The sequence below is a fragment of the Centroberyx gerrardi genome, chromosome 15 (genome assembly GCF_048128805.1).
Source record: "Centroberyx gerrardi isolate f3 chromosome 15, fCenGer3.hap1.cur.20231027, whole genome shotgun sequence".
In the NCBI taxonomy this organism is placed as follows: domain Eukaryota; kingdom Metazoa; phylum Chordata; class Actinopteri; order Beryciformes; family Berycidae; genus Centroberyx; species Centroberyx gerrardi.
In genome coordinates, this window is record NC_136011.1 from 15,432,944 (window position 1) to 15,458,431 (window position 25,488).

General features: G+C 43.4%; 1 protein-coding gene across 1 annotated transcript; it reads left to right on the forward strand.

Moving 5' to 3' along the window:
• Nucleotides 1-582: 582 nt before the first annotated feature.
• Nucleotides 583-25,147, forward strand: LOC139923394 (transmembrane protein 150A). Its single transcript, XM_071914164.2, has 8 exons — nt 583-781; nt 1,417-1,686; nt 7,359-7,406; nt 8,316-8,402; nt 10,132-10,199; nt 15,745-15,872; nt 21,899-22,076; nt 22,564-25,147. Exons 2-8 carry the CDS (start codon nt 1,622-1,624, stop codon nt 22,824-22,826), a joined length of 837 nt encoding a protein of 278 aa, XP_071770265.1. The 5' UTR covers nt 583-781; nt 1,417-1,621; the 3' UTR covers nt 22,827-25,147.
• Nucleotides 25,148-25,488: the final 341 nt, after the last annotated feature.

Here is a 25,488-nt window from a genome sequence, read left to right on the forward strand (position 1 = left end):
ATTGATCAAATCGCAGAGATCAGCGTTGACTTGATCCTCCAAACCTGGCTACAGCATTTCCAGAGCATATGGAGAAAAGTATCGGGTGTGTTACGTTACAGATATGACAAAAGTAAGAAGGTTGTATTTTCATCTAATATTTTGTTTAGGGTGTAGCATAAAGCCCTGTGATGACCTTGAATGAATGAGTTGATGGGCCAGTTTTTCAAGGCAACCTACAATCAGATTTGACCAGCATGTCATGTAAAAGGTGAATAGTCTAATAAATATCCTCACGCATATCTTGTTTTTGCCATTTTCGCGTAGTGATAATTGTTTGTAAGCTTCCCAATTAAAATGCAATTAAAAATACAAAATTTTTTATAAAAACACACACCATGAGTCTGGTTGTAGTTTTTTCCGCCCGCCCACTCGGAATGCAGGAAAACAGAAATCCAGCGTACACACCGCTCTAGCAGGCTTGGGGGGCGGAGTTCAATGTAACAGCTGGACGGGCTCGTGGCGGCGAGGAAGCAACGATGCAGTGTAGCACGAGCCCGGCTGCCTGGAAGAGCGGTCCTTCCCACTCTGATTCAAAGCGAATAACGGCCGGACAGGATTGTAGTTCGCCGGTTATGGAAAGATAGGAACTGATATAAGCATACAGCGATTTCTCCCAACGCAACACCTCAGCCATAGTGCCGCGTGGAGGGGACCATTTGGGCTGCCGGAGGTGTGGACAAGAGGTTGGCGTACGTTAAGTTACGGAAAAACTTCAACAGTAATCTCGGAGAGGGAGAAGGTAAGCCAAAAAAATAGCTGTTGTCGTGCTTCGATGTTGTTAGCAGCATAAACGTTAGCAGCCGTTTGTATGTAGCCTACCTTATGCATGGATGTAACCCAGTGGTAAATGAAACGGTGGGTGAACTGTGACATCCAATTGGTCATCAGTAGGGAAACCACCACCAATGTAAAAATTAAGCTAGATGCTAGCTATATATCCTGAAAAGCATTTATGTTTTTCTCCTTAAAAGATCCCATGTCAATCTTATCCTTAAGTCAGATCTATTCCACTTACTATGATGAATTCACCAATTCATATTTTGTATTGGTGAACGAAATTGATGGAAAAAGATGAGTAAACCATTCCGCAAATCAAAAGGTCGGTAAACTTAATTTAGGTGGGTTTACGCTCCAGTGTTAACGTTATTTATAAACTATATTAGCTAGTAACTACATTTTGTGTCGGCAAACCCATGGATAGTTTATAATAACACTTACCTTCACAGGACATCACCTAACATTGACAACATTATTGAGTATCATGCACTTATGCAGGATGGCCTAAACTGGTGTGATGATGATGATGATGATGATGTTGAATGATGACGTTGAATGATGCTGACCAAACTACTCTTCTCACCTCCCATTCACCAGCTAAAAGGACGTATCTGACCTGTCAGTGTTCAGCCTACCCTTCATCACACCTGGATGGTTTGAAAAAGTCAGTGGAAATGCAGATGTCAATCACCCACAGTTAAATGCTAGTACTTGAGCAGAGAGTGCTTGGCTGGCCAAAGAGAAAAAAGAAGAAAGGGGCTGCTCCAGGTGCCAGGGGAGAGGTTGACCACAGGGGTCAGAGATGTCTCTGTGGATGATACTGCCTGTCAGCCTCCCAGCTCTCACCATCACTGGGATATGGGTTGTGTAAGTGTCACCTTTCATTTGCAGTAATAACATAGCATACAATTCTATTTTTGTATAACTCTGAAAGCTTAAAATCATCAGTGAAAAAGTGGTTGCTCCTCTTGCACACTTACTGTAAGTCAACTGTGAAATTGAAATGTCTGTACAGCCCTTTGCAGCTGAAAGTTGGTGTTTGACTAGTCACTCTGCTTTAGGATAATCTGGGAACTACAGCAATATGTTCAGTGTAAGTTTCTGGCATGTAAAGGACATATCGGGCTGGTTGTGCGGACATGGATTGAGCCTAGTATTAGACTAAGATTTCATTTTCAGTGGAGATCTCCATTGGTGTAAAGTTTTTAATCTAGGACTAGGCATGACTGATGTGTCATTATCATACATTTTGTGATGCAGAAGGAAGTATATCTTTTTGCCTATACCGTGACCACTTGCCAACAAATCAAGCGTACCCATTCACCTTCTTTCATAGAAATATATTATTACAGCATTGTTTGCCACTTAGCCCATTGCTGTTGCATCTTCTTTTAAATGCTACTAGGCATTAGGCAAACAAGTGTGCATTCCCAAACTGAATAAACACAGCCGCCTAAACAATATGTGCAAGACTACAATCTATTACAAAGTTTCAACACATGGATTAGACTACATGTAGTAACGTGTTAGTTGATGCAGTGCAAACGTTGATTTGGAAGTCTGCCCATTAGATGAGCGTATTCACCCAGGTCATAGTGTAACAAACTACAGCTCTGTTGTTTTTATCAAGGCAAAAACGTTTTGATACCGCAGCCTAGAGGAAATGCCTACAGGAGAGCAGCACTGCATATTTACCCTGAATTCCTGGGAGCCATGGCAATTGCATGTGGATTAGCTCTCTAGAGGAAGGCTGTGGGATAATCACTCTCTCACTTAAAGGTGGGCCGTAGTATATCTTAATTATCAGAAATACTGTATCTGAGTGGATGTGATGGAGAGAAAGAGTCCCACCTGGTTATGTAGGAGCTGACAGCTCTCTTCTGCTCTGTGATTACTCTGGGAAGAGGAATGCAAACCCCAAGGGGCGAGACAGATGGCCCAATTCCAAATACACTGACAGTGTCAGAGTTCTATATCTAGGATATGTGCTATATTTATGATGAGTTGCATGGGGACTAAGCAGACTCTTCAGATGCCAAAGCAAAGACCTTGTACATTGATTAGCATTTCTGAGTGAGAGTATAATTATAGTCAGCCTCACAGTCCAACCTGCAGTGTGTGTTCAGGTGTACAGGGAATTGCAGGCAAGAAGGGGCTGAGAGGTTAATGTTTGAATATGCCTTTACTGGGATGGAGAAGGAGGAAACGATGCAGGTGAATATTGCCTTTAGATCGAAGGAAAGCAACGCATCTGTTTTTTTTGTTTTGGCATGTGTTTTTGAGCTGGAAAGCTGATCTTAGTAAAGAGGCCAGAAGTCGCCATCAGATCCTTCACACCTATTTCCTTCCTGTTACCTTGACAAGGGCGTCTTTCTTCTAAGTGCAGTCAAGGGTCTCTTTCCAGAGCGGTGGAATGCCAAAGGCCATGATTTGTTGCATAACTCCCCCTTTTCACAGAGAGTGACTGGGTGGGAGTTGGGTAAATACTGGGACAGGGTAGCGGAGTGCTTATTCAGGACTTTCACACAGCATCTGGCGGCCCTGCCCAGTGTACGAAAGGACCGTGCGGAGCCAGAGGAAGGCTTAGGCCCGCGTCCACCCAAGAGTCTTGGCATAGATTCTTCCGCTGACCTTCATAAGTTCAATAAAGCTTTTTGAAAGGGCAGTATACTGTAGATTCAGTATACCTGTAAGCAATACTTTTTCCCATTCAGTTTTTAAATTGTTCTTATGCACATACAGTATTACTTCAGGTTTTAGTATATCGTTGCCCATTAGTGTATAGGCAACAGAATGGGTTATAAAGAGCCGGATAGGTTGCTCGCTGGAGTGTAGGCTTTAGTGGCAAGTTTTATTTATAGTAAAAGGTATGTTATGCATCACACCCTAGCCTGTGGTTTCTGTTGACATTTTGTCCTTTAGTGGCTATGAAATGTATATACTAGAAGTTTCCATGGTAATGTTGTCTAAATGTTCCTGGTCCTCCAATCTTAAATAAGAAAACACGGTCTGTTCCTCCTATATATTGCTCCCAGGCTTGCAATTACAGCTCACCACAGCTGAGCTTTGGTAGAGGCCCAATTATGTAAACAAACCTGTTATTATTTAGCCTTGTCCAAGCATAGAGTGTGCTGATTTAGGTCTGCATACAGCTAAGAAAGACTACTTTATTTAGAAATGTTTTGGAGCTGTACTGGTGTTGTTTTGACTTTGAGAACTGACCAAATACACCAAACATGGCTCTCTTCAGCTGAATATATCTTCTGTTTTTATTTCTTTCCTGTTTTTTTCTAGTGAACTCAGTTGGTCCGCCTCTACTTCTGCTAATGGTCTCTTTTGTCAGCCTTTTTTATGATGCTATTCTTCAGGCAGTGGTTTTAGGCCTCGACTCTGGCAGCCCTCTACCTGACAGCCATGTTCCATTCACAACGGTGGGTTTCCACGCTGCATTATGCAAGAGCAGCGCTCTATACCGCCATGCCATCTGGTTTATATGGCTTTCACATTGTGATTCACTTAAGACCGTGCCAGTTTTGGGTTGGAAAAACAACAGTAACACATACATCAGTGCTGTCAAGCATTTACCAAACGCTGCTCCCCTGTTCAGTAGTAAAACTCTATAAAAGACATGCATTTAGTAATCACAGATTGTGGAAAAAATTAACAAGCCACTAAGTTAATTACATCTTAATTAAGTTCTACCTCCTGCCTTCTTACACTTTTGAGACTCAGTCTTATGGCTTTGCGAGATGAGCTACAAATAGATATTCTTTTATCCTGATTTGTTAACGACATTTGTGATTATTGGATTGGTCTGAAATTTTATGAGAACACACACAGTCTAGTTTATGTAGTAATGACTGTTGTTTAGATTGGGCCTTTAAATACTTACATTTGGTCATTTAATTTCCTTGAGTCTACAGTAATACAATAAGCTGAATATAGTGATGCCCTAAAACTTGTTTTTCATTCTACTGAGTCCTAGTTAGAGTTTAGCTTGCAGTCATATAGGCATATAGGCTATGACATGCGACAAAGGTCCCAGGCCAGATTCAAGCCCAGGGCACCACGGCTTTTTTTTTGTAAACAAATGAAAATGTGAACGGGAATAATTCCTTTTGTAAATTCATGGCCAACATTGCTTGAGTATGTATGACACAGAGGCCTAAAGGACGCTGGTTATTATCATATTATCTTATTATACTTACCGCGAGAAAGAGAAGCAGGGCTCAGATGATCTATGTGTAGCTTTGTTTATGTGCGTGTCTATCTTTGGGAGTGTGTGTGTGTGTGTGCATGCACGCATGTCTCTCTGTGTCTGCTGTTGTGTCTTTACGGTGGCAGGTGCGTCAGGAGTGCAGATGTCTTTCTGTCCTTCGAAAGGCGTGTGTGTGTGTGTGTGTTTTAAGGGGCAGCTCTGCATTTTGTAGTAGCCTATTTTGTGTGTGAGTGCACACGACTGAGTGTGGTTTGCGACTAGGATGCTGCCAGCCGTGGAGACATTCTTAATTGCTGTTTAGCCTCTCACTGACCTAGGAGTGCTGTCACATATCAGGACAAACAATCTCTCTCTCTCTGTCTGTCTGTCTGTGTATCTCTCTCTCTCTGCCTCTCTCTGTCTCTCACTGAAAATATTGTTTCTGTTCATTCATCAGTGTGCAGGGATAAGGGGATGACAGTCATCCTTGTGATATTTACATTACAATTACCTTTCCTTCCTGAGCTGCCCCTTGCCCTTCTGAGATATCGACCTAGAAGTAGGGCAGCATAATGTAATCATGTATAATCATCTATCTTGATTTTGGTTTCCATGCTTAATAATCAGAGAATTCAACATAAACATATGTAAATGTTTAATTTCATTTCATTCAGAACACCCACTGTACTACCAACTCAGGTACTCCCATTATTCACGTTCCTCCGCTATTCACATTGAGCTTTGCAACCAACCATTACCATTGAATACGCAGCATACAGCATATTCGTCTCATCATTTCCATCTGCTATTCAGTGTGACTTGAGCATGCATGGGCAGAGTAGAAACAGTTGAGTTGTGCATAGCCTAGCGCTTGAGCCTCAAATAGTGAATAGCTAAAAGTGAACGATTAGCTGGCATTTCATCAGTCCAAATTTCAGGTCAGAATGGAAAAACCCACTGATGATAAAGAGGCAAATCTGCTCTCCTATCGCAACCTCAAAATCATTTTAGTAGCTGAAAATGGTGGTCTGTCATTTGGAAGTGTACCTCAATGTAATAGGACATCTAACCCAACACCTCAAGATTGAACTCCAAATTTTCTCCAAATTCATTGAGATGAATCATTGTGGACGGTTAATAATTGTGATCACAACATCAGGCAAAATAATGGAAATTATTGTAACCACAATTGCGCAGCCCTACCAAGAAATCTCACCTAATCTCACCATGACAGTTTTGATTTTTACTGATGACTGTCAGTCCCATTCACATTTGATAGAATGCTATCCTTTCCTTTGGCTTAATGTCAGAGCTTCCATTTTGTGTCCCATGCCAAATGTTTAATTCAGTTGTGGACACAAAATGACGGGGATGAAAGCCACCCATATCAATTGAGAGCATGTTGACTCTTAGGTTAAGTGGGGCATCAAGGTCTTTATCTGAAAGTGCAATATGGGTCTAGAGCATGCAGAAATCTGTTGCTATCTATTGATCATCTGGTCATTGACTTCTGTGTAGATCCGACTACTCAGTGACATGACCAAATAAACACTAATGTTGGTTTTCAGCATCCGTCATGTCAGGGTGACTGACACAAGCCAGTCTCTCTATTTGTAGTCCTCTGAGTTTGGGATCAGGTGATCAGAAACAGTCAAGTGTCAGGTGGCCTTGTCCTACAGGAAAAACAGACAGGTGCAAGTCAGTGGCAGGTCAACCTGACAGGATTGTATTTGTCCATTTGAATTCTGAAATAATGTTGTGGTGCAGTAATTAAAAGCTACAGGACAGTGTTGTGGGTGATTTTAAATAGCCTACCGCTATGACAGGAAGGTTTGGGAGAAAAAGTATAGCCTAGGTCACTAGGTCCCAAAGTGGGGGCCGGAGATGACTCCAGGGGGTCCCAAGCAAAACAAGGACCAGTTCAATTGTATTATTTCATTTACTAGACGGTATTCCAGATAACAGAATATAACTAAGAAACAAGTATTCAGTGGCTTCACTCTCCCCACTGTTCACTTCCCGCCTACAGTATAAATTCTGTACTAAACCATATCTAACAATAAAAATCTCCTTAGGTGGGGGTACCTTGGGCACAATCTTACCAAACAGGGGTCTGTGGCTTAACGCATTTCTATGTAGGAATCCCTGGTTGCTTGTAATATTGGTGAAGAATGGATCCATATTCTGATTTTGTACTCCTTGTAAGTCATTCTGGATAAGAGCGACAGCTCAGTGTTCAAAATGTAAAGTGTAACAGTTTGACAACTCATAAAATAAGCTCACACTGTAGCAAAATAACAGTTGCCTTTTCTTTTGGCTAATCACATCTTCCCTATTTCAGGTATGCCATGGCCCTGTACAACCAGCATGTCTGCCCTGTGGATAACTGGTATGTGACTAAATCTATCCTGTGTTTTGTTTGATAATGCCTCTCAATTAATCACTACATGATCTAAAAAAAAAAAAAAATCACAATTATGTAATTTCCCCATTGGGAATGCATTCAAGTGGTTCATTCCCAATATGTTTCCCATTACGTTTTTCTACAGAATGTTTTTAGCTCAGGTAATACAGTAAGTAGCTGGACTGTTTCCAGGTTATTCATCTCCCAGAGGCTCCAAAGAGACACACGTCAGAGCTCGCGCACATTAACCAACAGAATAAACAGCAGTAATCCCATTCATCTAACACAAATCTAAACTGCAACTTGCATTTGTTATTCTTCTCAATTCAAGCTCCCTTAATTAGTGACTGACCAGTCCTCTGGGCCCTGGGCCTGTTTTGGACAAGCTGGGGTTAATCTGTACCAGCAGAGCTACTGTTGGATGACGCAGTGGTTCTCTGACTCTTTGGCTCACCAACCCTAAAAGCAAAGGAATGCCTGGTTGCGACCCCTCAACATTAAATTAATAATGTAAATTATAATGACTGTCTTCCCTTTGCAGGCTTGGAAGTGGCCTAAAGGCTGCAAATACACATTTCACAGATAAAAAACATTTATCCCAAAGATGATATAATATATGATAAGACATCAGAAATATGTTTTTTTTCTTGTTGTTTTGTTTTTTAAATCCCCTTGTGGCCGCTAGCAGTTGTGGATTTTTCCCTTTGCTAATGAAATGGGACTAAACAAAACTAGTAATTTTGAGGCAAATGTATATATTTTTTTTAACATTCAGCTTTTACATTGACCTGTGTGTGTGTGTGTGTGTGTGTGTGTGTGTGTGTGTGTGTGTGTGTGTGTGTGTGTGTGTGTGTGTGTGTGTGTGTGTGTGCACACGCTTGTATGGTGTTGCAGGTTGTACAACCAGTCATGTGAAGAGGAGCTTTATTTGCAGAGTGGGCCAACGTTGTGCTGCACCCTAGACAATGTACCTCTCATCAGGTCAGTGAGATCCCCACCCGTACCTCTCCCTCCCTCCCTCCCTCCCTCCCTCCCTCCCTGTCTCTTCCTCTCCCTCTGTCTCTCCCTCTCGCTCTCTGTCTCTGTGTCTCTTTCTTTCTGGCGATTCAAAACAGGAACACCGCGCCATTGTTTTCTCATGACCCCTGTCGCCACGTTGGTGACAGAAAGCGAGTGAGCTTGAAGGAGACAGTTCCCTTGAGTTTGTTTGTGTGTGTGTGTGTGTGTGTGTGTGTGTGTGTGTGTGTGTGTGTGTGTGTGTGTGTCTGTGTGTTCTGAAAATAACTTGCGGCTGAAATATCCTGCCTGCCACCGTGGCAGTGGGGTTGAAAGGCAAAGCATAGGTCTGCACTTGCCCGCACACACACACACACGCACACACGCACACACATGCACATGCACACACACACAAACACACAGGAATTCCCCAGAAAAGAGGAGTCAGCTTACATTTGTTAAGAAATCAAGAACCTCCTGCTTCTTTGTTTAGCTTTTTGGCCCATTGAGCTTTGAACATCAAAGAGCAGTTAGAGAGCGTAAATACTGTGGTTTATATGAAAGAGTTGGGGAATGTCAATACAGGCTGTCGGAACAACTTACAGGATAACTGACTCCTGTCTTTTAACAAGTGGCCATTACTCTTGGAGTGTGTATGGGTTCAAGCATTGTGTTCTGTGTGTGTATTGCATGCACTTTTGAATGGCTGTCTGTGGGCTAACGTGACGATGTTGGAAATGATGTTATTTCATTCTCTTATGGACAGTATGACAAAATTAAAAGCACTGTGATGGTTAGAAATTTAGAAGCAACACAGTTCATGGTGTCCACTCACAGGCATGTATTTACTTTTGCACACTAGCAAACAAAAATACATTCTTATCGTTGGAGACATGGTTTATTATTATCCAGTCACAGACAAGAATTAGTATACAGAGCACGACAGTGTTCCCAAAAATATCAGATAGCGCTTAGAGCTATGTGCAGCTGTCAGATCAACAGATAAATTGGGAAATGTCTAAATGTTGCAAATGTAATCTACACTAAGCAGTGGTGTTATTTTTTCTACTCTACAGTTAAAGAGCTGCTGCAATAGATGTACTTTTTTCAACTGTAAATGACTGACTAAAATCTTATGTCATTTCAGTTAGTGAGTAATTGACCAAACTGAGTCGCTATGACGTGACTAAAATCTGACTAAATGTAAGAACACTTTGATCAAAATACTAAGACTATGAGTATGTTTAAAAATTGTGTAAAAATTAACCATGTCTAAGTGGTAGTCTACCGTAGTTTGTACTATAGAGTCTGTGTGTGTGTGTGTGTGTGTGTATGTGTGTGTGAGACTGCAGTCAGCTGAGAAGGCTTTGGCTTTGTGGCAGCAGGAACCAGGGCCCAGGCAGACAGCCTGTGTTGGCTGATTGTCTCTCCTGCTCTCCCCTCCTACATACATTTCCCGTTCCTAGAACAGAGGCAGTGCAGAGTAGGTGAAAGGTCAAACGCTGCATGATGGGACAGGAGGAGTTGAGGCTGAACCCCTACCCCCATTGCATGGGCACACACGAGTCCGGATAAAATTAAATATGTCAAAGTGCACACACACAGTGATCCCATGTGTGCTTACAGGTGGATGGGAAAGGAATCAGTGGCACGGTTGTGGTGTAGTGTCTGCAGGTTGATTTATTTCTGTGTTTTCTGTTACTCTCTCTTATAGTAAATGTGGGACTCTTCCCCCCGAGAGCTGCTTCTTCAGCCTTATCTGCAGCACTGGTTCCTTCATGGGTAAGACACACACTCACACACACACATTTATACGCAAACAGATTTGACGTATAATTCTTTTCATTTACATCAACTTAGAAACGCTTGCACAAATAGATTCCTGCTATGATTTACCATACCACTTATATTCTGTAAGATAAGCAGCCATAATACTTATCAATAGCCTAAATCTGAGGCATCACTTTCATTTTTGCCATTTGATATAAATTAGAATGTAACAAATGAAACGTTGCCTACATCAACAGGATGAAGCTGTTTCCCTGGTTGTAGGCAGCATATTTATTTGACCTTGCTTGCCAAAATTTGTAAAACAATTTCCTATACTGTCACGATATTGCCCTTTAAGCTGCATTAAGCTGCAGTTTTGATTGATGTAGGATTCTAGATTGATGCAGGAAAGGCATCAGTAACTGTTCTGTGCATCCTGTTGCCAATTTTCAGACAGCCAGTCATATTCCAGGGTTTTCCCACCAACTTAGACTCTTTGGCAGCCCACCTATGTAGTTTTTCTGATCAACTTGCATATAAATCTTTCGCTTATGTTAGGGTTTTAGAATAGCATTAGTTTTGCTGCCCACAGAAAAACGCTTCCATCTCCCATCGCCATGCAAAACCTACAACCCCGCTGACCACAGGGGCCGCTCCAAGAGCCAGGGAAAACCCTGCATGTGGTCATTTTGAATGAAAGGGGAGTGAGAAATAACAACAAATTTCCCTTGAGAATGGTTTCATACAGGCATTACTCACGGACGTACATGCACATGCACACACATACATGTAAAAGGAAAATATGACTGATATGCACTGATATGCAAGTGAATGTGCTCCCATGTGCTTTTTTGTGAGTCTGCACGTGCTGTTCTCTGTGTTAGTTGGTGGTTCCGACTGCCCTGCTCTAGTAAATGTTTCCCAGCTGTGGCTTAGACATGTACCATCTGTGTGTGTGTGTGTGTGTGTGTGTGTGTGTGTGTGTGTAGAGAGGGGAGAGATGTCCTTGGCCTGTCTTTTTTCATAGAGAGGCTCCATGCCATGAGCAGCTATTTAAGGCTATTTAAGACTGCTGCGTGAGACATCTTAGAAGGAGGCAGGGACAGATCCGTGATAAGACCTCGATCCTCACAGATTACCATATTAAGTAGAAAAAAAACACGATTAAGCCTGAGTGTTGTCCCCCAGCCAGTTGAATACCTATCATATTGGCCGTTGTTGTTTGCAGTTTGATAAACTTCTCATTTCAGATTGATGTGAGATATAGGTTACTGCTCTTGTTGTATTTGCCTGTGAAGAGAGTGGGAGAGCTTTTGTGTGTGTGTGTATGCATTTGTGTTTTAGCGTGTGCGGAGAGAGAGAGGCAGTATGGTGTGCGTGGGAAAGCTAGGCAGGAACCAGACTGTTGCAGTCCAGTGTGAACTCTGCACAGGCAGCAGTGAAAGTCTTGAGTGTTTGACCGGCACTGTTAGCCAACCATGACCCCTGAACCTCAGTGGGTCAGTCTGTCTGCCTTGTGTACATATGTGTGTAGGTGTGAGACAGAGAGAGAGAGACAGACAGAGAGAGAGAGAGAGAGAGAGAGGCAGGCTAAGAGCATTTAGCTTAGGCTACTGTAACTGTCAACCAGACAAAAATGCAGACAAATCAATTTGGAAAAGTTACACAATGCGGCAACCAATGTAGCATCTCAGGTTTTAAGCCTAGCCTAAACAGCATATTTCAGTTTTCCTCACTCTGTACAACAAGAATCCAAAAACTGTTTTCATCTCTCATCCATGATGACAGTTCATGTCTGGATCAATTCAGATGATGTTTAGAATAGTTCTGTTTCAATTTCTGTGAAATTCTGTTATGATTTTTCCATTCAAACCACAGTAACCTATGTAGCTATCCTTGTCCTTTCCTCCCATCACAATTTGTAATAGAACTTTAAAATCAGGATGTCTGGTGGAGAGTAAACCCATTACATCCTACCAGTCGCTATTCATAAACACATGCTGTGTGTATTCAACTATCCAAATAACACTGCTGTGTGTGTGTGTGTGTGTGAGTGTGAGTGTGAGTGTGTGTGTGCACATGCACGTGTGTGTCTGTGTGCCTCCAGGTTCCATCCTCTTCCTGACAGGAATGTGTGTTTATGTCAGTACAACCACGACAACAGCGTCATGCTGACTTAGCGCCACTCAATACGCAGTTTATATTATCAACACAGCTTCCAAAATGTTCAGTTACATTTTTGGGGGGGCCCTGGTTCTAAGGCTGACACCAGATGCTCTTGCTTTTGACGCATCCCTGACTCCCTTCACACCTAGAATTATCATGCATCTCATATCCAGATTGTGTCTTGATATAATTTTGCTGGATTTCATTTAAATCTGACTTTAAAATGTATTTGTTACACATGTCATGCATTTTAATGTCAGATTGTTTGCATACATTTCTTGGTTGGATCTGCAAAGTTTAGTAGTAGTAGTGGAGGTAGTGGTACTAGTAGAATGAAGCTATATATGGATTTGAGACGCATTGCGTTTACACTCAGCAAAATGCATCTGACCACATCTGGAGGTGCTTTGGGTAATTGGATGTTCAGTGTCTTGGGTGCATTTATACCTGTTTTTTTATCCATTTTTTTCTTTACCATCTAATCACTCGGGACACATGTCAATGCCGGGTGTAAAGGAGGTCTCTCATCAGCTGTGCTTTTGGTTGCTTGCGTCATTCGTTACAGAAGGCCAGTCATTGTGACTCCGCAGAAGTAGGCTAAGCTGACATGGCATGTAGCTGTACAACAGGCTATTGTGAGAAATCAGCTCTCAGCTCCTTAGCCTATTGATTTATGGCTCACTTTGTAGATTGTGCCCGCTACACTAAGCTCAGGGGTTCACCCGCATCTGGGATCATATGCACTCCATGACCTGTATGTTGCTTCACAATTATTCTTCTCATTTTTATCCTACTCCCCACCTTTTTGCCAGTATACACACACAAACTTGAAAAGACAATGCAAGTATTCTCTCTCCGCATACCTCCTGTGGGAGAGAATGCAGTGGGGTGTTTGGATTGAAACGTATCCCCTTGTGGGGACGGCAGGGTTTATTTAACTCTGAGGTGTGGTGTGACTGATGTGTGACTCGTCTGTGTGTGTGTGCATGCATGCGTGTGTGTGTGTGTGTGTGTGTGTGTGTGTGCGTGGCGTGCGTGTGCTTGTGTGGGTGCGTCCATGTCTGTGTGCGTACACAGCAGCATGTCTGTGCTTGTGACAGCAAGGTTGTGCATGCTTGTGTGCGTGTTTGGTGCAGTGTGACTTCCACAGGAGAATAATACTGGTGCATGTGCAGAATGTCTGGCTCTGGATGTGAGCCAGCAGTCGGCTTCCTCCCCTGGGCTTCCTGAGTTCAGAGAGAAAGAGCTCGACCCGGGGAAGGAGGCTGTGTGGAAGAAGACAAGGGCTGGGACAGGGCTTGGGACATTAGCATGGGGTGTTTATATAAACCTATTGCCATTGTTGAGCTGTCAGACAACAGCCTGTACTGACCTTCTGAGGCCAGGTGGAGGCCAGTGATGCTGCTTACTCATCAGACACTAAAGCCTTGCGCTGTAGGAGCCTGCGACCCCTCAGCATGACATGCATCCTCAATGACATACGCTTTCAGAGGAGTACGCACAGAAAACAGCCTGTTACATCAGTGTCCCATTAGAGTGCATGAAGTCCAAGCTAAACATGAAAGAAACATGGAGCTGCCCATGGAGAAAAGGAGGGGAAAGGAAAGTGCTTCATTGTCATTAACCTGCTGGACTGTGTTTCATCATTTTAGGGTAACTGTTGAAGGCCAGCAAGTCCAAACATGTCCATTTGTAATGATTAAAAAAACGTCATTTTATTGAATGGGAGCAGATCCACAGCCAGCCAGTCTGCAGGGGGGAGACAGAGACGCCATAATCTAATGCAGTAAACTGCAATTAACTTTCTTCTCCCCTCAGCAAAATGTTCTCCATTTTAAAAAGGAGCAGGAAAAAAACAACAAGAAAGACAAGGTCGTTTTCCGCGCCTGGAGACAGTGCTGTTTGTTTTTCCATGCTAGTAACTTAAATCACTTCTCCAAAATTATTTTGGTGCTCTGGGAACAGAAGCCTGCTCACATACAAAGTACACACACTTTCACACTTGTACACACTTTTTTGGCTCACACACAAGCACATATATACACATTCACACACTTTGTGTCTCATACACATAGACAAGCACACACTGGTTCGGAATTGTATCGTAATTTTGTCGGTTGTTTGTCGGTTTTGTTGGTTGAAGCTGCCAACAAACGACTTGTTAGCTGGCGACCCATAATGCAGCAGTATTTGAAAGTAGCAAGCACATTTTATGCACATTTCCTTTACATTTAATTTCAGCAGTGGAAATAGAGAACAGCTAAACAAACAACAGACAATTGACAGTTACATTATTTTTCTCCTAATCACCTACATTGTGAAGAAGATATACATTTAATACTGCTAACTGCTGCACTGAACTTGTCTGATATAGGAGTGATTTTATTTAGAATGCATAATCATTAATCCTTTATATTGGAGTCTTGTGGCCAAGAATGGAAAGGTCTGGCCAGGTTGTGAAATGCGGCTGGTCGTAAAGACAGCGGAGACACTGGCTTTGAGCCAGACGGGCCACGACACATCTAAACCCCGACTAGTGGAGACAAAGCGTTTCATTGTCAGGGGTTGTGCTCTGATTTCTTTCTTTCCTCTCTGTGTCCAGTGTTTCCATTTTAAGCTTTTTTGGCAGCATGGGCCCTCTTGATGCCTGTGCCTTACACAGAGGTGGTGACAGACCTAAGACAACAGTTCAGCCTCTGAGACAGTATATGGGCTTCAGGTCAAGACATGAGGGGCTCCTTGTCCCCTCTCGTTCTCCCCACCCCTCCCTCTCTCTGTCCTGCTTTCACCAAGCCCAGTCAGCCTTCGTTAAGCACCAGCCATGAGGAGCTAACAAAGAGAGACCAAGCAGGGATCACCCCACATCAGTCAGCTCCCCAAAGCGCCAACAATACCCCCAGTCACAGCCCATTAGCCCATTAGCAGTCATCTGTCCCATCTACTGTACTCCCTTTTCCCTTCGTCCTTTAATTTTAAGTCTTAGACCAACCCCCTCCCACTTCTCTTTCCCGCAGTTTCCCGCCTCTCAGATTCCCGCTTCTTTAGCAGGGAAACATGATTTCTAGCAATTCTCAATGGGCTTCCAGGAAATCTCTGTGTTTTTTGGCGAGATGAGGTGTGGGAGTGTTTGCATTAAATTGAAGCCAGACATTCTGGCCTCAATTTAGTGCAATTTAGTGTGCATGGTACCTTTGCAGAATAATGAATCTAGAGCCTTTTCCTTTATCTATCGGCCTCTCCCTTCTTCCATTTCTCTCAGGACTCTCCTCTTCTACTGCTGTAGTGATTTAATTGTACTGTTGATGTTCTGAACATTCATAAGAATTACCATTAACCCACCCTTCTGCTGTCTGTCTGTCTGTCTCTCCATCTCTCTCTCTCTTTCCTGTAGTGATGGTGATTGTGCTGCTGCGCTATGCCCACGTCATTGAGAAGCACCAGAATTGTGTTCTCAACACGGCGAGTCTGTCCACAGGCTGGATCTGTGCCGCTGGACTCATCATGGTGGGCAACTTCCAGGTATGGTGAGCCAAATGTTCAAGTTTAAGGTCATTTGCACAGTGTTAATACACTGAAGCAGAGTGACTAAAGTGATAAGATAAAATGATAAAAGATAAAATGATAAAAAAAACATAGAGGAGATGCAATCTACTCGTTCATCTGTGCAGGTAAGATAAAAAATTCAAGAGGCTTATAAAAACATCTCACATCAAAGCAAACAAAATTCAAGATGACAAGCTAAGATACAACTGCAGTAGCTAACAGAATATAAATGACAACAGAAACAATATGGTGGACAACAGTGGAACAACAATAACATCCATAAAATGAAGGGAAATACAAATAAATCAAAATATACCTTGTGTGTGTGTGTGTCTGTATGTGTGTGTGTGTGTGTGTGTGTGTGTGTGTCTGTATGTGTGTGCATGCTAGAAGAAGACAACAAGGATTGCAAGCAGTGTTGAGCAACAAAGCCAGCAGACAGCACTCCATCATCCAGAAATTTACTCAAAAATAGAACTGTTCCTCATCATAAGATTTCTGCGGTTTTCAGTAATATTCAGGATCTGTTCAGTACTTTTGCTGAGCCTCTGTCTCTTTCCTTCTTATTTAATCCTCCTCTAACCCCCCTTACCTTCCCTTCTCCGTCTCTCTCTCCTCTCTCCTCTCTCTGTCTCTCACACTCACACACACACAGGCAGAGGGCCTACAGGCTGCTGTCTCCCTGTAATCCACAGCAGATCTACGCTAAGATTTGTAGAAGCCTGTCCGTCCATTACAGGCACAGTTCTGCACTGTTCCTCCTGGCGGTTTAATGTTTGAGCTTCAGCAGCAAGTGAAGAATCCACACCTGAATTCCTTCTCTGTAGATATTTGGACTTTGGGAAAGGGTTTTTTCAAGTTTAAATATTTGGAACCTTGGCCGGGAGCCTAGACTCTGTGTGTGTGTGTGTGTGTGTGTGTGTGTGTGTGTGTGTTTGAGAGAGAGAAGAGGGGGAGAGAGCATTTACTGGTAGCTTTAATGAGACTCCACTGGGTTTGCTGTAGAAATGAGGAGTCAGGAGGACTTTAAAGATAAAATTGTGTCAGGGAGCTCCGTCACTGGCTGCAGGTAGCGCACTTACCGACACATAAGCACACACACACCACACATTCTCTGCTTCCCTCCACCTATTTGCAAAGTAATTCACCACCACATCGCTGTTACCCATTTCTTCTGCCTGTTTCAGTAGTTCGCCAAGGGTGCACACTTGGTAGTTCTGCCTTCTTCTGTTCATATGCAACACATTTTTACTACTCACCTACTCACCTTTGTGCCGTGTATGTCAATTTGGAGGAATTCTTGTGACGTGACGCATAATTTCTGCTACTTAAATAACATCAAGGCAGGCGCGTATGCCTTGATGATCACGGTCACGATGATCACCTGATCATGAATATAGATATTTCTGTTTTAAATACATATTGGGCTCCTGACTGTTTATTTTGGGTGAACAAAATGTTATTAAATAGTGTACATTTTTGTGTAAACATTCCCTAATTTCTTGAAATTGTGTATTCTCTATTGAGGAGAGAATTGCTTAATCATGTATGGAGTGTCTGCAAAAAATTGAGTCTATTGGGAGGGGCTTGGAGTTTTTCAGGCCTCCCTTGGCTGCAGACAAGTCAGTCTTTGTGGGGTTACAGAGCAGGTAACACCTGAAGGCCAATGGGAGTGAAGAAGAACTCTCTTGTAAATACTTATTTGTAAATCCACTGCACTGTTTGCACTTTGGGAGGTTGGCCTAATTATTAAATTAGGCCAAAAAAATTAACATCTGCACCACAGGTCTACGACTAAGCCTGTGTTACTTCACTCGTGAGGATTAGAACCCTGTAACAAATAGACAGTATTACGTTTCTGAGCTGTGATATTATCCATGAAGATGCAATGCTCTTCTCCACTACTGGGCTATCCTGATTTTGTCCTTGAATTTTTGATACTAGTTCTAGAAACTATGCAGTGATAGAGTTTCTATTTTGAATGAAAGCATGTTTCATTATGAGCTAGAATAATCCTTGTGTCTCTGAGTGCATAATTTGTGCATGCCATTTCATTCACATCATTCTCAATATCTTTTCACCATAAAACTGTCTATAATGCATTAGAAGATCAAAGAACCCGCTGTAAGAATCCAACAATTTGAAAGCTTTGACTTCCTTTTGATTAATTTGATGCTTTGATATATTAAATCAGTATCTGTTAAACATCAGTATCCTTTTTTAGATAAACAGCCATATGCCCTTTCCTCTTAATCTCTCTTCATCCCTATTCTCTGCTCTGCATTCATTATTATAGAGTGATTCAGTTATGTACGGGAAGTGGCGACAAGACTGTGTGTAGAGATTGTCTCTGTCCTGTCTGTTCATCCAGCGACAGTATTACATCTACAGTGTCTGTCTGTGAAACATGAGCAGAATAAAACATGAGTAATACTGCTGCCTTACATGGGACTGTGTTGAGTCTATATGTCAGCTGTGGTTTAGATGGGATCTAGTTGATTGGTTTTATTTGTAGCTGACATGGCATTAGAAATCCTCTGACAGGACGGTGTAGAACCAGATGTGCAGTGTGACCGAGGAAAGCAAAAGAAAGCGCGGGAAAGGAATGAACGCTAAATGTCCTCCTCACCTTCTTCCCTGCGTCTCCTCTGGGGCCTCAGCTCTGGAGAACTGGAAGGAATTTTACGGGAAGCGCCGGGGGAAGTGAGTCATCATGTCTGGCCATGCGTGGAGAAGAGCCGGGCAGACCGGGTGTGTGTAGCGGCGGGCCCCATCCATAACCAATGACAGGCCCGATACTAGCCGCTGGCTCGCAGCCTTAGTCTCCGTCTCTTACAGTCAAGAGCATTTCACTGGGATGCGAATAGAGAATGTCATTGATGGTGAATGAAGTGTGACAACCATATGGATAGAATAGAAATACTGCTGAATTAAATATAGATCCACTGACCACTGGCATAATGTGACACATTTTTACACTATTAAAGTTGTTTAAAAGTCATAGGCTCACAGACATATTGACCCAACAGCCGTAAGCAATCGCACCCAGTCGTCATACCAAGTCTATATCAGAGGAGAAAATTAAAGTTATGCGTGTAACCACAGTTCTATGAATTCTTTCTGTCAGGAAGAATGAAATAGAACAGAGCAAGGCCCCAGTACACTAACAGTGCCAAACTCTGCTGACCCTCACAGATCAAAGACAGCGATAGCATCAGAAACACAACACATTAGTGCTGCAATAACATAGTCAGCAGGAGAAACCGCTCCAGTTTGGAGCCGTGCGTTGCGTAAGTCTTTGGCAGGACAGCTGTGGTGTGGCCACTGGGGTTCTTCCTGTGAGACGGGCTGATGATTTGGGCAGAGAAGGAGATGAATAGATGAGGGTGGGTGATGGGAGCAGCACACCACTGACACACAGTATTCCTTGAGCTGGAGCCTGGCTGAGCCCAAAGCTGCCTTCAGGAAGGGGAGAAAGGAGGGACCAGAACAGCTGTCAAGACTGGAGAGAGGGGGGGGAAGAGATGAAAGCAAAGAAAAGATGAAAGCGAACTGTTCTGCTGCGTGGGTTTGTGTGTCTGTGCGTTTGTGTGTGTTTGCTTGCGTGTGTTTTGCACGCACAAACAGGTTGAGGTGTTGAGAAGCGTGTTTGTGTTTGTCACTTTAATAATGTAATCCAGTACACTTCCTGTCTGTGCAGGTGAGGTAGACCGTGCCAAGCCGAAGGTGCGTTTAGAGCGGATTGAAGTTGCTTGTGGTGATGAGCGCCTTATGCTTATGTTAAAGATTTTGACAGGCGTTTGGTACAGCAGGTGTGTTGTAAACAGTTGGAAGCCAATTAAGTTTCACTCTGTCTCATTTGGTTCTATTTGCAGATACTGAAACTGAGGTTGACAGAAAGCTGGATCTCACTTGGGCTTGTTCCCACACGTTCATCCTCACCCCTCTGTCCTGCTGCAAATCATTCCCTCTGTAACCCTGCATCACACAATCCAGCCTTTCTAAACATTTAGAAAGAATTCACTGACGTCACTGTTTTTGTGAATGTAATGCACACCAAAAGTATTTATTTTCAGTTTGTACTCATAAATTAGATGTTTAAGCCCTGGAGCAAATACACATCTCCTTACACATAGTTACTTGTACTAGCCATACTTTTTCTCAAGCCCGTATACTGAGGGAGTGTGACCTCCATTGATTCCAGCATTGCATTGTGTGAACATCATTACTATTCATCTATTCAGGGATACTGCTGGTCAGTGTCAGCCTGCAGGAACTGATTTACCGGGCTGCTGCTACTCATTCATCAAGCTGCATGTTACATAAGGGCCAATACTGTACAGCTTCACGCCTGAAACCTGTAAGAATGGACGACAGTGAGGGAGAACGAAACGTGTCAAACACTGATATTTATTGAAATTCAATTTATTCAAAATATGAAACGTCCATGCACACACATTCTGGGCTGCTCTCACTCTAATCTGGATCCCAGGTTTTGCAGCTGCAGGTGGAACAATAACAATCGTTCTCTTTTTTGCATCACTGCAGTTTTTGCTCTTCATGCCTGTTCGGTAGGCTGTTAACCTCTGAAGGCTGATGGCTGAGGGTCAGAGAAATAGCCATAATGAGAGCTGTTGCTCTTCAGCGTAGCCCAGTCCTCTCCACTCATCCTTCTTCCTCCTTCACCTCGTGTCTCTCCTTAGTCTTCATTGTTTCTTACTGCTTCTTCTGCCACATTTCTGTCCTCTATTCAGCAAACGGCTCTCCCCCTCCCTTGGTTTTCCCCGCTCAACAGCCCCCCGCACCCATACCCCCAACCCAAAACAACATTATTTAATGCAACAAGATGCAGGGAACAGAGCATATGGCTGTTGTGTTGTGTTTTTGCATTAGTGAGTAACAGATTGGCCGTACTACTGTACTTGGCCCCCCACAGTGCCAATGTGATAGAGCTAGATGAAGAGCTGGTGGATTGGAAGAACTAGGATTTTGTAATGGTCACTTTTTTATGGAAGGCACTGGACTGAAAGAGAATTCCCACTTTGAACAAAAGAGAAGCCCTCTAATTGTGGAAGCCCTAGCCTTGATTTATTTCCCATCTTCACTTCCAACTCTGTTTGGGGTTGGCACAGGGAGATCTAAGAAAAGACTCATTGTGCTGTATGTGTTTTTTCATATTGAGTTGCCTAGAAATCTCATTTGGTCACTTCAAGGATTAGCCTACTGCACAAGAATGTTCAGAATGTACTAGCCGGGTCAATGGACAAATGGCTTAGAAGCCAAAACTAAGTCAAAGCTAAATAACTTCTAGGCTATTGCTCTAATGGTACTTTAGAATTAAGGGGAGCAGAGAGACGCTGGTATTCCAAGTCCGAGGCTTTAACCAGTTAGCAATAGCTAAGAAAAGTCATCTTTCTGTCTAATTAGTCTAGTCCTTGGAGATGTGTCTTATTGTTAGCCAAGTCCAAAGCCAAGCTCCCCTGTGTAGACCCCCTGCCTTGGTTAATGCTCCACTGAGTCTCTTATCAGTCCTGATCGGTACGTCTGAGATGTGTGTGTGTGTGTGTGTGTGTGTGTGTGTGTGTGTGTGTGTATTCAGATCCTGCAGCAGGGGCTGCAGTCACATGCTCCTGAGCTGCTCTTTTGTGTATTGTTTCTTACAGTGCTTGTGATCAGCAGGGAAAGGGAGGCATTCTATTGTGTTGCTGCTCTGCCATTATATATCACGCTCTCTCTCTTTGACTATCTTCTAAAAGAGTGCCAAGAGGCTCCAAACAAAGTACTAAGAATCAGTGTATTATCTGACCCAACAACATGGTACTCAGCCTGATTGATGCTGCCCCCTTCTGACCATGCCTACATGGAGTTGTCTCCTTATATTAACTGTTTGTGATGTGAACTACTGAAATTTTTTTTTTCTTTTAAAATAACCATTGGCTTGCTCCATCATAATTTATTATAACCTCTCATCTCTCTCCCTTTTTGCTCTCTTTATGTGACAGGTTGATAATGCCAAAGTGCTCCACTATGTCGGAGCAGGTGTTGCCTTCCCCACCAGCATGCTGTTTGTGTGCCTGCAGTCAGCGCTGACTTACCGTCTGGCTAAGACCCAGGGGGAGTACAGTGTGGGCCACCTCCGGCTGGCCATGACCCTGCTGGCCTTCATAGCCTTGGTGCTCAGTATCCTCTCCAGCCGCTAACAGATGGCCAGCCTCCGAGGCCTTAAAGTGCTTTAGAGTAGTGCGTAGTATGGAGATGGTGAAGAGCAGTGTGTCCTGTAGATATTTTTTTTGTAGTTGTGAGTATAAAGGTCACTCTACTTTGCAAGATCAGTTCCAGAAGGTGTTGCAGTTTAGGAATGGCTCTTATTTGGTTATTTATATCTTAATATGTAGACAGTATAACACCCTTGGATGAATTTTCATTGTATTTAAATTTTTCTAGCTGTGAGGACAATTTTCCAGCTGTGGGGGGGAAGCACCACAGTGAAATTAATATAAAGGAAACATTGGTGAGGAGGGTGGTATTGATGGGAAGAGGACAGAGAGACAAGAGAAAAGGAATGGAGAAATATATACATAGAAACAAATAGATTTGATATTGAGTTGAATCTAAACAATGTTAGGCTGTCAGGTTGTTTTGTTATTGTCCTTAACCCCGTCTGCAGGTGGTGTATTCTTCGTTCAGGAGAGCTTCACCCTGCAACATGCATCAGCCATCTTCGAGTGGGTGTTCTGCGTCATCATCATGCTGTTCTACGGGACGTTCGCCTTCGAGTTTGCCGGCATGTCAGGAGACACCATGATGGTGCTGGCTAGAGGAGGGGCTCTGGGGCCTGCGGGGAGAGAACATAAGATGGAGGCACTGGGAGGGCCCGGTCCACACCCCCACCCACACCCCCACCCCCCTGAAAACATGTCCATGCTGTAGCCCCCTGGCAGAACATGAGGCCACAGAGCTGGCGTGTGTACTGCTACCAAACTTGGATTGTGGAGTGAGTTGAATTATTCATTTCCAGCCACACCCGTCTGATGGGGTTGAAATGAACCAGGCCAGTACAGCAGCCTTACTGGGCGGAGCAGATGCTACTGTTTCAACCTGGCCTAGGCGTGTGGACCTGCGACCACAGCGGAGATCTGGGCTTGTATTGTACTTACATCAGAGCCTTGTGTCTCTAAAGTCCCTGCTTGCATTTTGCACATTGCCACGTGAGAAGCCAAATTCTCTTCCCATTCAGACCCCTGCCTTCTCTGACCAGCAGAGGAGTGTTTTGTCAATCAGATCAAGGAAATGCACTGTTACCCTTGGGCAGAGATCTTCTAAACCTGCCCGGAGACCACAAGAAGTGGCCTTGGACCATTTCCACTTCAGGTGATTGCCGTGATGTCTTCATACTATGAGTGAGCTCATGGTAAAGGAGTGCAGGCTGCTGGACGGCCTAGCTGAGCAATGGACAGCATGATCAAGACAGTATTAGAGCAGTGAGACAGAGAGAAAGGCAGAGAGAGAGAGGAGATGGTGTGTGAGTGTGAAAATGGGAGTGAGGACAGATTTGTGGATTGGTTACTCATTATAAGAGTAAAAGAGACAGTCTGCGCATCAGGAGTGTATGAATGTTTTACGCGATGCTAGAGATAAAATGGGACAGAGGTCTGCATTCTGCAATCATTCTCAATTCAGACATGCACCACTAACCTTACGTTTGAACATCAGCCCACGGTTCCCTCCACATGTACTAACTGAAGAATCACTACTTTGGAAGTATGCATTGATGCACCCATGGGAACCAAACCCATTTCTGTCCATGTCTGGATGCTTTGGGTGACATGACATACCTGTGCATTTTTTTCCTCTTTGGAGTTACATTCACAACATACAGAAGACACGGTGCCTTATGAATTCCAACATTAATGACTGAATATGCTGACTGTCTGGAAACTGTTGGCTTTCCTCCTGATTGTTAGAATCAATACACTAACAAAATCAAACCTCCGATAGTATTTTGTACAACTTCCTCTCTGTACAATTCTGCCAAAGTATATGGAAGAGAGATGACGCATAGAGTCTAGAGGCCAAATGCATACCAGCTAATTCAAGCCAGAGCACTGGGCTTATTGAGTTTAATGACAGGAAATCACAAGTGTTTTCAGGGTCTGTGGATGAAGGCCCACATCTCGTTAAACCACAGCAAGGAGGAACGGAAGGATATGCTCTCTCAGAGTTTTTGCCTACTTTTCTTTTTCTCTGAATCGGAGTCTCTCTCTTCCATAGCCGGAGTTATGCAAACCCTTGTTTAGCATGTCCAGCTGGTACAGTAGGACAAAGGGAAAAGGAAGGACGTGTAACGTAGAGTCAGTGAGGCATAAGCATTTGGGATCCACTGTCCTGCCTCCATGTTACAGTATGTGCCAAATATCTGTTCGCCTGTGACATCGGTGCTAAAACACAAATGGCCTTGACCTCTACTTTACTTCAAATTAGTTGTGATTATGATAAGATTTGATAAATGAAAGCAATAGGATGGAGACGCACAATTTCAAGGCGAGACGAAGGCCTGTGCAGCTTGAACTGGAGCCATCTGTGTGCTTCAGTGCCGGATATAAGCCTACATGAGCAGATAGTCGGACCTATAGTGGCAGTTCCATTTAAAATCTTTAGTAAACGTTGACCCCTCTCTGACTTGACATTTCGATAATTGACAATTGACCCTTTGAGTATAGTTTACAGTTTCTTGGTTTAGCGTCTTGTTTTGTTTTTTTCTCACTTGTCCCTCGGTGCACGCATCCAAATGTTGCATGTATTCATAGTTGACATTCTCTGACATTCTGGACTGTTTGGGAATACAGAGCAGCGTCTGAATTCCTGTTTATATATTCAGCATATTTTTAACATCCCAGAGTAATCTTAGATTAATCTTAGAGTATTCAGAGCACGCTCTGGGCTCTCTGGTCAAAAAGGAGGTGCAGCAGAGGGTTTACAACAGTAGTAATCTTGTTAGTAGGCCAGCTGCCATTCCACACAGTGAAAATAACACTTCCTCATACCACAACTGGCCAGAGGCTTGGGTGGGGTTTGTTGGTGCCAACATTTGAGGTGGCAGGGTGGCCTGGTGGCTCAACAGGCCGTTACTCAACTGGACGGTTTGGGTTCAAGCCCCACGGCAGAAAGCATCTGCCCTGCTGAAGTGTCCATGAGCAAGACACTGAATCCCTACCAGCTCCAGCGCAGTTAACACTACGCTCTGAAACTCCCTGGGGGGGCAGGGGGAGTGAAAAGAGGGGTGGGGATTAATGTAATATCACATGAATGCTTCATCATGTGACAATATTTTAACAGATTTTTCATCTTTGCTTTGTTATAGCTGCCATGTGAACATGTTTCCAAATTCCTCCCTAAATCTTTTTACAGTTGGTTTCAGTAGAACTGAAATATCGTCATTCACTGTCAGACTGAGTGTATGAATACACACAAGACTTAACTGGAAATGCTGGTGCACACTGTACTGTGGGGCTGGGAGGGCCAAACGATGCCAGCCAAGACACTGATCACTCACTCCCCTCTACTGGTCAAATTGCTTATTGCAAGCTCAGAG